General features: G+C 41.2%; 1 protein-coding gene across 2 annotated transcripts in view; it reads right to left on the reverse strand.

Annotated features, from left to right (window-relative positions):
• The window catches only part of CCDC88A (coiled-coil domain containing 88A), a 251,526-nt gene that overhangs the window by 196,449 nt on the left and 38,249 nt on the right, over positions 1–16,828 (reverse strand). For both annotated transcript variants that reach the window (XM_067565171.1, XM_067565170.1), the window contains exon 3: positions 2,532–2,640. In XM_067565171.1, the coding sequence (XP_067421272.1) occupies positions 2,532–2,640 (109 nt within the window). The remainder of the gene's footprint in view (positions 1–2,531; positions 2,641–16,828) is intronic.

A 16,828-nucleotide genomic window follows, 5' to 3' on the forward strand; every position in this document is an offset into this window, starting at 1 on the left:
CCTCTCATGTCCTCATACTCTGTACCAAGTGTATAAAGGGTGGAGTCGCCCTGTCACTCCTTCAGTTCCTTTGCATCAAAAACTGACAGACTCCGATGCACTGGGGAAGGAGGTGGGTCATGTAAATGGACATGTGCAACATATCTCGAAGAACAGTTAGGAAGAAGTGAGTAACTGGTTTTTGTCCTTCACGTGCTTGCACATGTCCATTATATAATAGGTGACTTCCAAGTTATTATCAAATGTGATGGGGGTCAGAAGCTGAGTGCAAGAGGAACTTCAAAGAAAATTTTTCCTACCTTCACATTGTCTCTGTTTCGACACAGTGGTGGAGAGCATAGTAACTAGTAAATGTGGACAGAAGGCCATGTCGCTACTCTACAAAAATACAATAGTGACGTGCCCCATAGATGTTACTGAGGCTGCATGAGTTCTGGTAGAGTCTGCTGTCAACTTTTCAGGTGGCATCATGCTCATTGGTACATAAGACAAAGATGCAGCTGGTAATCCATTTTGAGAGTCTGAGTCAAAATTAGGTGACCCTTTGTGTGTTCCATGTAGGAAATGAAAAACTGGGTAGAGATTCTGAAAGGTATTGTTCTGTCCATGTCAAAAGCCAAAACTCAACGCACATCTAGGGTGTTCAGCTTTTGTAAACCCTTGTGAGCAGACAGCTTTGGGGGGAAAAAAACAGGTAAGAATATAGGTTAAGATGGAAATGGGAAACCACCTTAGACAGAAACTTCAGATGAGGTCTGTGCTGGACTTTTGCCTTATAAATCACAGTACTGCAGACCCATGGCAAGTGCCTGCAATTTCCCCATGCTGCTCGCTGAGGCGATGGTCACCAGAAAGGTAACCTTCACTGAGAGATGCAGAAATGAACAAAATGGCTCGAATAGAGGACTCATAAGAGCAGACAATACTAAATTTAAGTCCCAAATAGGCACCAAGTCACAAATAAGAGGGAATAATCTATCTAGATATTAAAGAATCTGGTCTTGATATGATTAATTAACACAATTTTACCATTGATTTTAGGATGAAATGTTGGAATTGAGGCCAAATGTCTGTGAAAGTGACAGTTTCCAGGAGCCTGCCCAGAAAGAGAAACATCCCATTTATTCAGGTAAGTAGCCCTTGTAGAAGGCTTCCTGAACTACCACTGAGCAATGCCCCTCTTCTACATCTAACCACTAATGAACCACGCTGTGAACTGCAGCACTTGAAGATTTGTATGCAGCACACGACCATGGTTCTGTGTGTTCAAGTCCTTGATTACTGGCAGAAGCAGAGGCTCCCTGGTGGGTAGCTGACAGATTTTGGAATACCTCAGTTGTCTCAGCCAGCAAACCACTAGGAAAGATAAGATAAGTACCCACAATTTAGCTCTCAAGGAACCAACTGTGAATCCAGACTCTCCAACTACTGACCACAGAGGGTAAGAAGGAACTGAAGGGGGGCAACTCCACTCTTTATATCCTCAGTATGGAGCACGAGGAGACAGGGTAGGGTGAAACCTTCTCTAGGGATACAAGTAAGGAAAACACTCCAATGCTCTAGCATGAGATGTACACACACCTGCAGTATAATGGACACATGCAAGGACTCAAAGAACAACTTTACCTTCACTGTACAGCTGCCAAACACATCAGCGACATCAGGCAAGCACACACTTACGATAATCATACATGACACAGCTTAACATTCAATTGATTTCAATAGATTATTTAACATGGTAGCCGAAGACTGCACAAAGGATCCAGGAACAAAACATTATGATTAAAATCAATGAACAGGATAAATAATGCTTTACTAAGACCCCAATCCTCTACTGTGCATTGTATAGAATTCAGGCAGACTCCCATGTCCAGCAGTGCCCCAATAACTTCAGCAGGTCTCTGTGGGGGCATGTAGTCTGTCCACACAATACTATGCCTTCTATCACATTAAAATAAAATAAAATAAAATGGCTAAGTTATAGCCATAAGAATTAGCTCATTCCTGGGTTTATCAAGTACTTCTTCTTAGGGAATCTCAACCAGATGATAAAACAAATTTTTAAAAAAAATCAAATTACAAATTTAAGAAGTTCCTACAACAGTAATAAAATTTTAATGAAACTCATTATAAATAGGAGGGGGGGGGGCAAATTGCAGATTCTGATTTAATGTGTGATACATTTGTCCTTTATTTGAACAAAATGTGTGTGGATTCAGAGGCTACTGATTGACCTTAAATGATTTAATATGAGAGCAACTGAGAAAACTGAGTAATCAGCTATATGGACAGATCATAATTCAAGTTTTAGCTGTTTTCAGATTCCCTTCCTACTTTGAAATATAATCACCAGAACCAGGTTTATACTAAACAGTGGTAAATGTTGTCCAAAAGATAAATTAAAAACAAATAAACTCATACAGTTGTGGTTTTAATTGCTCATCTTGCTTTTGTTGGACTCATCTCTGAAAATGTAATAAGAACTTATTCAAAAATCTACATAAAAGGCAGCAAGACAAAAAATTACTTACCTGATAATAAGATTTTATTTGTCTCACCAAAATAGACAAATTTTGAATCCTAAGTGATGCATCATTGTTGACTTTCTTATTTACTCTCTGATTGGTGGATTTAGGGTTGCTGCAAGAATAAAGAAAAATAAAATTAATTACCAAAAAGTATTATTAAACTGAAAGATTCATATTTTTTAGATATTTTTCTAAACAAGTGGAAATAGAAAATGACTGACAAATCCAATCTAAAGCATCCAGTACAATTTCTAATTACTGTGAATACTGAGGCTGGCAGCCTGAGCCCTTCCTCCCAGGGACACCTGTACACCGGAGTGGAAGGGCTCAGGCGGTCAGACCTAGTTCGGTTAATACAGAGAGCCAGATAATGGAGGCTCAAATAAATGGTGTTCTTCTATATATCAATTTACAGTACTCTGCTGCTAAAAATGATAGGGCAGTTCCTCTGCTAGTATAAATTGTCATAGCTCCACTGAAGTCAATTTACAACAACTAAGTTGTTGTAACTTGTGTTATCTAAAATGATAAAATATTCCAACTGGAAAATATTAGCAGTGTATTCTTAAGCACACAAATGCTTTTAGATTTATCTTTATTTTTTGGTGACAACTGGAAGGGGAGAGAATGGGAGATATAGGGACCCTGGCATCTGGTTACACACCCATTAGCTTTACTTAGGCTTATGATTATCTACAGATCAAAGAACCAGTTGATGGCAGCCTTAACACCCCATTCCCATCTCAGTTTTGCCCATGTCCCAAAAGAGTTTAAAATGTTGACATCCTGAATGACTTATCTCCCAGACAGAAAGAAAAAAAAGAATTTAATAAATTACAAACTCTGGAATGGAAATAAAGGGATGCAAAGAGCCCCTAGCATGTGCAACTCACTCACCACACAAACGACCAGCTTTCTGCAGAATACAACTGATTTCCTTCAGAAACTCCGCAACATTAACAGCCTCCCTCAGAACACCATGCTTGCCACCATTAATTTCACCTCCCTGTACACAAAACATCCCTCACAATGATGTCATCGTTTCCTGACTCAAATAACAAGATAATGGACAACACTCAGATATTCACCCCAAACCCTTTGCCAAACTCAACCATTTCATCCTCACCTGTATCAATTTTACATTCAACAACAAAACAAACATTTTGTCCCAACCATGGGAACAGCCCAGGGTACTAGGATGGCTCCCTAATAGGCCAACCTCCTCATGGGTCACCTTGAAGAAGAATTTCTGGACAAATGCACTCCAAAACCAATGGTACACCTGAGTTACATTGATGATATTTTCATCCTCTTGCCAGATGACCTAAACTCCCTCACAGATTTCCATCACAACTTCAACCACCACCACCCATCCATTAAACTCTCTCTAGAACACTCTCACACAATTTCTTGGGAGCCATCATCAGCTTCATCATTGGACCTTTATAGACAACTATATACAAAAAAACCCATTGGTCACCACACCTACTTTCACAGATCCAGTAACCATCCCAAACACCGCAGGCACTCATTCTCAAAGGAAATCTGACCACCACCTCTAAAAAACACACCTGTGAGCATACATTCATAATTATGCTAAGCACTAAAAATTAGGAAATGAATAGACACACTGGATTTATGGTTCCTTACAAAAATCTGTAACCCACTGAAGCCCCCACCCCTCAGCCTTTTTTATTTTTTCTCCTTTCCCTCCTATGTTTGTAGAGGTGTTAACAGGCCAGTTCACTTTGAATGGTCCCTTGAAATATACGTTAACTACTTATGCTAAACAATCTGTACCCCTTCTATTTAGCTTTGACACTAAGGCCTGGTGTACACTAGAGAGTTTTGTTGACAAAAGTCAGCTTTTGTCAACAAAACAGTGCTGGTGTACACACTACATGCACACACACACCCCAACAAAACTGGCCTGTGATGGAGGGAGAAATTAGAGAGCAAACCGAGTTCCTGGCATGGGGGAGGAAGGAAAGGAAAATGGTGAGACACAAAGCCTGACACTGTGGAGAAGGGAGGAATTGGGAGCACACTGATCCCCTGGCATGCTGAATGGGTGAAATGGTGAAGCACACAGTGCCCCGATATGGAGGTAATGTGGGGCCACACAGAGCTCTTGCCATGGGGGGAAGGGGAGAACCAAAGATAATAGTATGGGGCCATCACAGGGAAACACAGAGCCCCTGGTATGTTGTGAAAGGAGTACTACGAAAGGACTTTTGTGTGCATGAGCGGTGGGTGGAGGAAATAGAGGAAGCATATGAGGAGGAACTGAGGGATTCAAGGAGCCCTTGGTGTGTGCAATGAGATTGGTTTACAGGAGCAACAAAATGTGTGATCCTCTAGTTAGAATTTATAGAAACTAAATTACTACATATTTTAATATCACTGCTGGGAGGATATCTTTGAATTTTACAAGACTGCTAAGCCAAAAAAACCAAAATATTGAAATTTAGGGACCTGATCTTGTAAACACTTAAGCAGGAATACATCTTTGCTTGTATGAATAGTCCCACTGAGTTTACCAAGATCATTCATCTGCTTAAAGTTAAGCATGTGCTAAAATTAATTTTTATTAAAAACTTTTGCTCTCAGTGGCATAAAACTTTTGTCACTTCAAAACCAAACTGCTTCAGGGTCAACAACTAAAAGTTTAGATTTTCAGTACATTAACAAAGTTGCTATGAACATTTTTTTAGTGCTTGTCTTCAAAGCACAAGTTAACTCGATTGTCCCCCCTAATTTCATTCATATCCACATACAAAACCCTTAACTCAAGTACGGTAGTGCTGTTAGCTTGCCTTGGCTAACCTGTCAGGAAGTAGAGGTTACAGCCTGAGTTAACACAACTTGTCAGATGCTAACACAAATACTCTTGCAGTAATCCAATCACTGCGTGATATTCCAGTGTTGTTTTGCAATGTGGCCATTCTCACGGAAACTAGATTACCTCAAGAGGGGTTACCATGAATATAGAGAACTCAACTTAACTCCGCAGAGAAAAACACAGCCTATAAACATGTCAAAATTTTCAAAAATATAAGCCTAAAATTTGGCTCCTAAAGCCCATACCTACCCCACTTCACAGTGGCATTTTAAAAAACATCTAACTGATCAGACGAACAAATCCAACTGCCTTCAATTGCAAACCCTGGTGTCAGGGTATAGCTTGGCTGAAGCATTTCAGCTTTCTTGACTTGTGGAAGCTCGATGTAAAGGAAGATAAGTGATTGTAAATACAGCATAGGCTATAAATTTTGTATTTGAGTTTGTGCTCCCCTCACAGTAAGGATGTTAATGAGGCCCTGGATTTATCTTTTTCAGCATAGATGAGCATTTTAAATATGAAATTTCTTAGTAGAAAAGCGCTCTATGTAAAATCTGAAATTCTAAGACCAATTAGTAATGAAAGAAACAAGGAAAAAATCAACAAATTTATCAATTTCAGACTATAAAATGGAAGAAAGTAAACAATCAGCATTATATGAATAAAAATAAAAAATCTGAATTTTAAAAAATCAATTTAAATTTAAAAATCGTGTTTAAAATCATGTTTGTAGCCATTTTAGAGCAAGAAAACACTTTCAATCAAAATTGTAATGTTTTGCACTTATTGTGTAGTGGTATAAATTAATTGTACAAGATGCAATGAAACACAGAATCTGGCCCACCCCTCCTGCCACACTCAGTTATTTTAAGAATCCAATATACATACAATTGTTCTGTCTTAGATTTGTATGATTATCAATCTGGCAAAATTAGCATACAAATGGACTCTTAATTGGGTACTCATCACCTTCTTAAATACTGATCGTAACTGGAATACTGTGCTGGTTATTATGTTCTGTAAAAATGATTAGGGAGAGACTGTTTTGAATTAGTCAGAAACTGAGCATAGTAATCACAAAAAATAGAGACCAATGTATGGGTTAAACTTGAACATATCTGTCAAATGTTAAGATTTGATAACGCCTTCCAGAGCCAAATTCATACAGAGATTTGTGAAACTCGAGGGGCAGAATGCAGGATAAATTCTGATTAACTGATTTTTGCATGCCATTTAACGTTTTCTACTTCTACATTTGTATCTCCAAAAATGCCGCTTTGGGCCTTAATCTTCACCTTTATTCTTTATTACTATCTGATTATCTCCAGGCTTTTTCATGATCTTTAGCAGAGTTTCTGCTGTCATGTTTTCACTATGAGTCTCCCCTTCCTATCATTCCATCAAAGTGTACTACAGCCTCCTGGATCAAAACCTAAAAATTGCACGCTTATTTAATGCCATCAGCCAAAATATAATAAAATTAAGCCAACTGCAAGAATTTAACATACAGATATTACAACAGCTCAGACACTTAAAATTAGACTTATGACCCAAGTTTCTTAACTTGAAACTTTGTGCATAACTATACAAGAACATCTGCAAATAATAAACAAACAAAATAATATTTAGCTTTTATATATATACACCACTTTACATCTCCATAGTGTTCTGCAAAGCTGAATCTTCACAACACTTCTAAAAGAGGCAAAGTATTATTATCCCAATCTTTCAGATGGGGAAACAGATTCAGAGAGGTTAGATACTGAATATTTGCACTAAAGCTGCATAGTCAGTGCCAGAGATGTAATTAGAACCCAGGAATTGTCAGAACACAAGCTCTTGGTCCCACACCACATTCACGAGTCAATGCTATATTACATGCATGCTCATGGAACTGCACAATTAAAGCAGGCACTAGTACAGTACTTGCAAGAAACATCCAGGGACCAGGAAGTGCACACTGATAAAGTTTGTGTTTCTTCCTGATCCCACTTGACCCTTTACTCTTTCAGATAATACCTAAAATAATTAATTCAACTTAAAAAAAACCTATGCTAATATAAAATGAGAACACAAAGTTTAAAAAGCATAAATAGTCAGGGAAATAGTTACCATTAACTGTTGTTTTGCCCATGTATGTGTTTTGGTATATAAATACATTATACTACCCTGTTCAAAAAATGTCAATATTTATTATTAGTAAAGTACATACTACGCTTGACAATATACAAGACACTACCATACTCTACCCGGAACAGCCCAAAAAAATAGATCCTAAATTGAAAGTTACCCTTGATTCTTATAAATTTTTAAAGTAGAGCTCCAACAAGCTAAAGAAAGGGTGAAAATTCTGTTTTCTTTCTTCAGGTTTGTACTGAAACATTTTAAGTCCGTTATTAAACACTGTCTGATTGATACAGTTCATGAACATAGCCTAATGGTGAGTAATACTATCCCGTGAAATCTGACAACTTGCTCTATGAAAAAAACAGGGTTACTTACCAGTAACTGTTGTTCTTCGAGGTGTGTTGCTCATATCCATTCCAATATAGGTGAGTGTGCGCCCCGTGCACTGGTTCCCAGAACTTTTTTGCCCTTAGCAAGCCCCGTAGGGCCGGCTCAGGCGCCCCCTGGAGATCCTGGATGGACTGTTGGACCTCTGTGGAGAGGCCGGACGACTGGAGCCAGGATGCTCTCCTCATTGATACCACGGAGGCCATGGACCTGAACGCAGAATCCGCTGCATCCAATGCCACTTGGGAGGCCCTAGCCACCATTTTCCCTTCCTCCAGAATCACCTCAAATTCCTGTCTGGAGGCCTGCAGCAGGGAGTCTGTGAATTTTTCCAGAGACTGCCAGATGTTAAAATGGTGCCGATCCCAATAGCGCTTGCTGATTGGATACCCTCAGATGCAGGCTTGCTGTTGAATAAATTTTGCAAACAAATAGATCCAGTTTTTTGGCTCCTTTATTCCTAGAAGTGGAACTCATTTGACCCTATCTGTCATACTCACTGGCAGCCACGACAACCAAGGAACCCGGGGAGGGGTGGGTGTAGAGGTACTCAAACCCCTTGGCTGGCACATAGTACTTTTACTCTGTTTGTTTGGACGAGGGGGCCTGAGAGGCAGGGGTCTGCCAAAGTGCCTTGAACAATTTTATTATCCCTTCATGAACCGGGAGAGCCACTCTAGACGAGGCTGCTGATATCTGGATGCCAAAGAGCTCGTCGACCAGTTCTTTAAGCTCCTCTATCTTGAGGCCCAAGTTATTCACAATGTGCTTTAGCAGTTCATGGTGCGCCCTAAAGTCATCTAGCAGGGCGGCTGTGGAGTGGGCCGGTATTGCCTTATCAGGTGAGGAGGAAGAGGAGGCTGGTAATTGAGCAGGGGCCAGATCCTTTTCCCTAGTCAGGGTAGTCTCTGATGGACTGTCCGAGGGTGCCCCCTCCTGGTCTGACTCCACGTCCAAATTCAGTGCTGCACCTGGAGCTATCGAAGAACACAGTACTGAGGTTTCCGCGGACAAGCCTCACGAGTTCCAAAACTGCCAAGGACCAGGCCACTGACCCTGAGGCCAAATGCCCATCTGCGGCAGCATGGAGAACCCAGTCGATTGGCTGGAAGGCTGTCCTTTCGGAGGGACTGCGATCTCTCTCTCTGAAGCCAAGGAAGCGTTCCTGGGTGACCATGGGGGCGCCGATGCCAGCTGCCTCTCCGTACTGCCTCTTGAATGCCAGTGCTCAGGTGTCAGGAAGCAGTGCCGGGACCCCGAGCACCGGGTGTCCTGCGACCAAGTCTTGTCCTTAGACTTCCTACAATGACTTGGCGAGCGGTGCTGGGGCTCCGGGAATCTGCCTCGGGAGTCCAAGGATCAGTGCTGAGGCCCTGGAGAACGATGGCATTCCAGGAATTGGTGCTGACGCTCTGGGGACCGGAGGCGGGATCCTGACCTCTCATGGCACGGTTCCAGGGATTGGTACCGAGCGCCGGGTGACCGTGGTGGGTTGACAAGTGGTATCCTGTTAATAGGGAGCACTGCAGTGGTTCTAATGCAGGCTTTCCTTTTGACGACCCCCCCTAAGGGGGTGGTAAGCTCTCGGTGCATAGGCTTCCCTTCCTTTGGTATAGACATCACCAGTATAACCAGGAGGTCTTTCATCGCCTAAAATGCCTCAGGCGTGGTGGGGACCACCAGATGTCGAGGTTCTCTGCCTCTGCCTGGGGTCAGCAGCAGTGTGGGCACCAGATTTAATGCCTGTATGGGCAGAGATCCTCTAGAGGTCAGTGGGGACAAGTGACCCGACTTGGGTCTCACTAATGTCCTCGTGCCTTTCTTAGCTTTCTTAGATGAGTGTCCCCTTTCATCGTGAGCCTTCTTTCATCATTTCTTCAGCACTGGTGATGTCAAGCAGTGCCGGGAGGACGCTGGCACCAGAGGAACACTTCTTATAGATGCCTCTGTGCTCGGCGCCAAGTCCAACCTTGGTTCCAACAGTGGTCTAAGTGCCAAATCCATCAGGATGGCCTTGAGTCTGATGTCTCGGTCCTTTTTGGTTCGTGGGTGAAAACTTTTGCAGATTTTCCACTTTTCCCACACATGAACTTCTCCTAAGTACTTCAAGCAGCTCTGGTGCAGGTGACTTAGTGGCACTGGCTTCATACAAGAAGTACAGAGTTTAAACCTCGGGGATCGGGGCATGCCCCAACCCTGAGTCAAACGCACTAAACTAACTTCTAAATTAATAACAAAACCACCTATATACACTAGATTAAACAAGCGAACCACTAGGCTTATGAATACTTGCAAGAGCGAGTGTTCCAGCATCGTCACAAGCGGTAAGAAGGAACTCAGAGGGAGGGGGGCCGGCAGCATCCTATATACGAATGTGTAGGTGTGCCGCAGTAGATGGTGCAAGAGCGGTCCTATGGGTACCAATAGGGGAAAAGTTTCCAGAACCAGTGTATGTGGCATACATACACCTGATTTGGAATGGACATGAACAAGCAGTTGAAGAAGAATCAACAGAGTTCTTCTTTGATACCACTGCTCGTTTCTTTCAGAGAGAACTCAGAATGTAATATCAGGTAATTGCTCTTCAGCCCTACAGGCCCCTACCTAGGATGCTGGAGAATTCCACTTATCTCTTTTATTTGATGTGTGCATCAGGCCTTTAGGACAGTTATGACAAGATATCAGCTGAAGTGTTTTCAATGTGATTATGACACCTAGTTCTGTATTTCCATTTCATTCAGCTCTAGCAGCATGGTTTTATCTACCCCAGTTAATGTGAGTTTAGGGCAAGGATGAGAACAAGCTCATTAAGGCTCAATCAAAATAAAAGCAAGGTTTTGATGACAGGTTAGAGGAAGAAATTGAAGGATATAGCAAACATTATACTGCTCCCTCTGATAGAGGGTTATCTGTCCATCACTTGTATGTTCATCGTGGGGGTCTGGTTAGACATCCAGTGGCTTTGAATGAATGCTTTTCACCATCTGCATCTGGACAAAAGGTTGACAACATCTCATGAGAAATCATGCCCCCATTAACTTCAGTGGGGATAGAATTTTACCTCTGGTGTGGAACATACCACTGTGCTCCATGTGTTTGTTTCCTCACATCTCAAAACCATTTAGAGCACTGGTTCTCAAACTTTTTGTATTGGTGACCCCTTTCCCACAGCAAGCCTCTGAGTGAAACCCCCTGATCCGCACGGGCTCCCCACTCCCCCTTCACCCCTAACCCCTGCACTGTGCCCTCTTCACCCCAACCCCTGAACAATCCCCCTGCGCCCACATGGGGAAAATTACCTGTATGCATGGAGCGGCTGGTATTGCTGCTCACTCTGCCCTCGAACACTGCTCCTCCACGAATCCCTTAGGGGGTTGGGAGAAACAAGGAGCAACATCAGGGCTCCCTGCATTCAGGTCACTTTCCCCACCTGGGCTGCATAAGGGGAAGGCAGAGAGCAGCAGCTCCTGATGCTCACCTCACAGCACAGCACAGATGGGGAATGTGACCTGGATGCAGGGAGCTCTGGCATTGCTCTTCGCTCCTCTCAACCACACACAGACATAGTGAGAAGTATCTGTGAGTCACCATTTGCCTTCCCCCCGCCTCCAATATTCCTCCGCCAGGAGGAAGCTGGGAGGCTCACAGCCCCACACCTGGGCGGGGTTGGGGCTCACAGCTCAAGACTCCCACATAACGACATTGCGACCCACTCTCAGTTTGTCTCGTTTGAGAACCAATGATTTAGAAACTGACGCTTACACACAAGACAACTGCCCCTTAGTAAGTGAAGAATCTTTCTGTGAGCAAATGACACCAATGCTTCAGGATCTGCACTGGCTGCCTTCTGAACTCTAGATGGTGTTTAAACTGTTGATTTTGGCCTATAAAACCTTACTAACCAGTTTGAAATCTGATGGAAAGACCACCTATCTCTCTCCACGTGATGCTGCCACAGAGCAATCACTGAAGATGCAAGAGCTTGAATGCCTTTGGTTTATGAAAAGGAGCTGCTGGCAGGACATTTTCCATGACAGCCCTCTGACTTCAAAACTCACTTCCCCCTCTAGCTCTGAAATAGCATTCATCTGGAAAATTACAGGCAGTCCACAAAGTCTATCTTTTTAGACAGGCATTTGGGAAAGACTGAGGTTTCTAGGATGTGGGATTTTGGGTGTTTCTGGGATTGGGGGTGTTGTTTTCTGCAGAACAGCTAAGCTTTGAAGCATCATGCTGGTTTTGTGTTTTCCATTATATCCTATTGTTATGATTGAATGTTTAACAGTTTGCTATTGTGCCTAGAACCTGGAATAGGCATAGTTGTATATTTTTAATCACAATAAACAAACATAAAAATCTTTTATCATTTATAATTATAAATTAAAAATGTTTAAACAGACAAATCAGAAAAAGTGCAATAAAGTATTTTTGAAACTGTAAAGAGAGTTTCTATATAAAAAGAGATAAAACTTCTGAAATAAATTTTATGAGCTTGATTTTAATATAGTTCCAATACAAAAGATTTGGAAAAAATACAATGGTTATTTGAATGTTTGTTTATGCCAAGATGTTTACTATTTTCTTTTAATTGTAGCTAATTTTTATTGATCTCCTTTCAAACAATGTGTGTATTATAGACAAATCACCTTGTATCTGAATTAGCAACAATTTTAAATTTCTACTCATAATAGAAAATTCTACATACTGGAATGTAATCGGTCTGAAGTCACAAAAACATCTAACTACTACATTACTGAAAATTAGAAAAAAATGTTCTCAAAACTGAAGATGCAGAGAAATAACTCGAAAAAATATATTTTTCAGTTCTTCAAAATGATTTCTGTTTGTCAACAATAGACCATGAATTGTTAAAAAGAATTCTGCATGATATAAACAAAAGATGCTAGAGGCTACCTCACTACTCACACTATAGATATTTTCCAAGGCAATGAATCCTACAACTCTGAATGGCTCCTTTTGTAAGAGTGAATATTAAAATGCTTCACTGGCAAATAGCCTAGCAAAAGAGGGCAAATCTGTCTAGAAGTCAATAGGCAGCACAGTAGTAAAAGATGGCCTTAAGCAATTTTACATTTAGGAGCAACCTACTTATGACAAGTTACATTAATTTCAATTGAGATAAGAACACACAAGAGCATCTACCACTGTAATACATTAGTTTAAAAACCATAGAAAAGGGGGTGAACTCAGTCATTCTGAAATTCTATCAATACCATGAACTACAGTTTGAGACCTCATTTAATCAGGGATTATATCTCTTCACTTATTCACCGACCAAAATCTATCAGAAATAGGAATCTGATAGCTTAATGGCTTCATACTTAAGTCTAAACAGACTTCAAACCAGTTGTGTCCTCTCTTGCCATCTGTTAATTGATGGTGCTTAATGACTAAATCTTGTACTGTACTGCACCCTAATTTTAAAGATAGGATTACAAACATTCAATTTATTGTAACAAATAAATTCAAACAATATTAAGATATAAACTATTTGCACTAGTTTTCTAAGCTCTACAAAGCAAAAAACTGGTTGTTCCTCTATTTTAATTTTAGAATAAAGTATCTGAACATTTACTTTTTCAGAGAAATGTTGTTGGCTAAATACGCTGAATCAAAAGCCTCTAAAGAAAATATTGTCTGTGCATTAAATATTTTTAAAACTTCTGATACAAAAGTTTGGATAGATTTCACATACTGCTTCAACATTTCTACTGTTTATTAAATGACAGAAAATATTAAATATGTTTTATAAACTAAGCAAGTATAGTAATATACCCTCCAATTCATTGTGTCATTCACAGTAAGACAGGTGTCTTCACTGGAGTACAGTAATACCCATCAACTCCTTTCCTACTTTATTCTGTGTTTTAGAAGCTCAAGTAACAGTACAGAATATGCACATATTGAAGCATTAAAATGAGTTACTGGAACCACCTCTGCATAAGGAACTATGGTATAACAACGTCTACTCTTTCATTGCCAATGAACTGTTTGACCAGTCCTTAACTGAACTAAATATTAACAGTCTGAGCCTGCAGAATTGGGCTTATTTGAAGGTAGATTCAATTACACTTTTTTGTCACCTGGTACCCATACAGATGACTTAGAAGATCTTACATAGGCAGAGCTTGCAAATCCTTATGTGTTTCCACCTCCTCTTACACATCTACTAGCATAGACTGTGAACTGTTTATGAACATCTTCACTGGCAGCAGGAGGACTGCCTAGGATAGTGGAACATACAATACAGAAATATACAAATAAGTCTCCATAGAAGCCAGGTTCTTCAAGCTTGTGCACTTCAGTGCCTTGGAAAGCACGATCAGTTATGCAATCACATAACAATCCAAGACCTAGATCCAAAATGGGATTTAAGCAATGCAATCCCTAACTTTTAGACACCTAGAAAAATCACTGGAACAATACAGAGATCCACAAAGCCTGATTTAGGTGCCTAGGCTCCCTACACAATGAATAATGAAATAGGTACCTAATAAGGGGATCCACAAAAGCCAGGACTTTAGGCAGCGAGTAGCCTGAACTAGCCAATGGGAGATGCTGACAAAAGAGATGTGTCACAGAGTTAGGCTCCAAAATCCAGGCTGCAGGGAGGCACCTAGCTCTGCCAGCAATCCACAGCTGGGAACACCTCTCCTGGAGTCTGGCAGCTTAAGCACCTAAATCATTTCTGGTAAGAATGAGTTAGGCACCTGCTACACTCCACACAAAATGGTCGGAGATGGTACCCACCTTATAGTTTTTAGCCGATAGTCAGAACACTCATCCAGGAGGTGGGAGATCCAGTTTCAATTTCCACCTCTGCCTGAGGGAAAACAGGATTTGAACAGGGATTTTTTACTCCTCTCAGTAGAGTGATCTAACCACTGCACTATTGGATATTCTGATTTGGGTCTCACTATCTCCTGTTGAAGCTGTTTCACTATGGATAAATTCTTAGAGAGTCAATGGGCCACAGAGAATGACAATGACTCTCCAGACCACTGATCAGGGTAACCACCTGGGAGGTGAGAGACCCAGAGTCCAATCCCCACTCCAGTGAATAATTATTTATTGGATGAATGAACTGTTTGGCCAGTTTGTTCCATTTATACATAATGTAACAGTTTCAACAAGAGAGAGTGAGAGAGCCATCTCAGAGCCCCTTGGATAGAGCACTCTCGAGAGATATGGGAGAACCCTGTTCAAAGTCTTTCTCCCCTCTCAGGCAGAAGGCTAATTGAGCCTGCATCTCCCATATTTTAAAGATGCAAGCTCTAACCAATGGGCTAAAATTTATAAGCTGGGCACCACCACAATCATCACCTCTTTTGGACTGATTCTATATAGGGACTAACATAGATGTGCTTCTATCTTTCCCCAGTATATGGATTGCAGTGGAGCTTAGGTAGGAGACAGACACTCAGACGCTTACACTGATGCAGCAGTGCACATGCCCAGAAGCAGAAATACTGAAAACTTAGGCACTGAGTGAAATTAGGTGCCTACAGGATTAGGTGGCAGCTGAGTGGTAGTTTTATAGATCACAGTGAAGCATAAAATTGGAACTTAGGCACCCAAATACCTTTGCTGATCTGGGCCCAAGAGTCACAGACCTCAATGTTTTTGCAGATGAAGACTCTGCATTGATGCTACATAGTCAGACCTAGACTAGTTTGAAGTGTATTGGAAGTCCAAGTTGATCTGAGGCTTGTGAAACTGTTGCCTACAGTGATACCTATGCCAACTCCTTGCTGGATCTGGTAACATGACAAAGTTTTGTGCTAATATCATAATTAAGGGCAGAGTTTGTCTCAACAGTGTATGCATCAAAGATTTCTTACATACACAACCCCTTGATAAGAATGCTGATGTCTCCAATGAAAAGATCAAAGAGAATGGCCTGCTTCAGTAACTGTAGCTGTGGCACATTCTCACATTGATACTTTGAGGATAACATCAAGTGTGGACAGTTATGCTTGGTAGTTGACATTGCTATATTCCCTAAGTTACCTGGTTTTGATGCTCTCAGAGCATTGATAACCCTACCTTAAGGGCATTCCTACACCAAAACTATATGGCAATAAAGCCCCTCCTCAACTTCTTAGAGGACACCATGCAAAACATACAAGCACTGAAGTTACTCACCTTTGAGACTGTAAAGCACTGATGGGAATGGCCTATGAGACAGTAATGTGATGTTACCTAATACACAAAAGACTACTAAAGGATATTTGCACCATAGAATAATTGTGCATTGTGATCCCTGATATAAGTCTCTGAAGCACTGAGGAACCTACACCATAGTCACATTTCAAAGTGCCAACAATTAAGTGTTGAAGAAAAATAAAGAACTGATGCTTCTTATCTGGAGGAATTTGGTGCAAATGATTTAAGTTGAGCAGCTGAATAGCACAAAGCTGCCAAATTCAGCCTTATAGTAAGTCTCTGTGCATTTGTACAGCATCTGCTACAATGTGGTACTGATTCTGATCTGAGCTCTCCAAGCACCGCAGTAATTTAAGTTAACCACTAACGCTTTGGTTTTTGTTGCGTATCTACACCAAAGCAACCTGCCTTGTATCCAGTCTCAACCTAAGCCTACACTTGGAGCTGGGAGTGTGATTACCAGTTCAAATAGACATTCTCACACTAGCTTGCTAAAAGCAGTAGTGTAGCAGTGGTACCACAGATGGAAAACAGCAGGTGGTGGCATGGGGTAGCTGCCCCTAGTAAGTACCCACAGGCTCCAGATAGGCCTGTACTCAAGGCAGCTAGCCCATATTGCCACTAGCCGCTGCCTGTACTACTGTGGCTACACGACTATTTTTTGCATGCTAGCTCAAAGATAGTTAACACAAGTACATTTTCTCAAGCTGGAAGTCACATCCCCCGTTCCAAATGTAGACATAACGTCAATATTTCC

The sequence above is a fragment of the Emydura macquarii genome, unplaced genomic scaffold, assembly GCF_026122565.2.
Source record: "Emydura macquarii macquarii isolate MOO-44397 ecotype Brisbane River unplaced genomic scaffold, CSIRO-AGI_Emac_v2 contig_2676, whole genome shotgun sequence".
In the NCBI taxonomy this organism is placed as follows: Eukaryota; Metazoa; Chordata; order Testudines; family Chelidae; genus Emydura; species Emydura macquarii.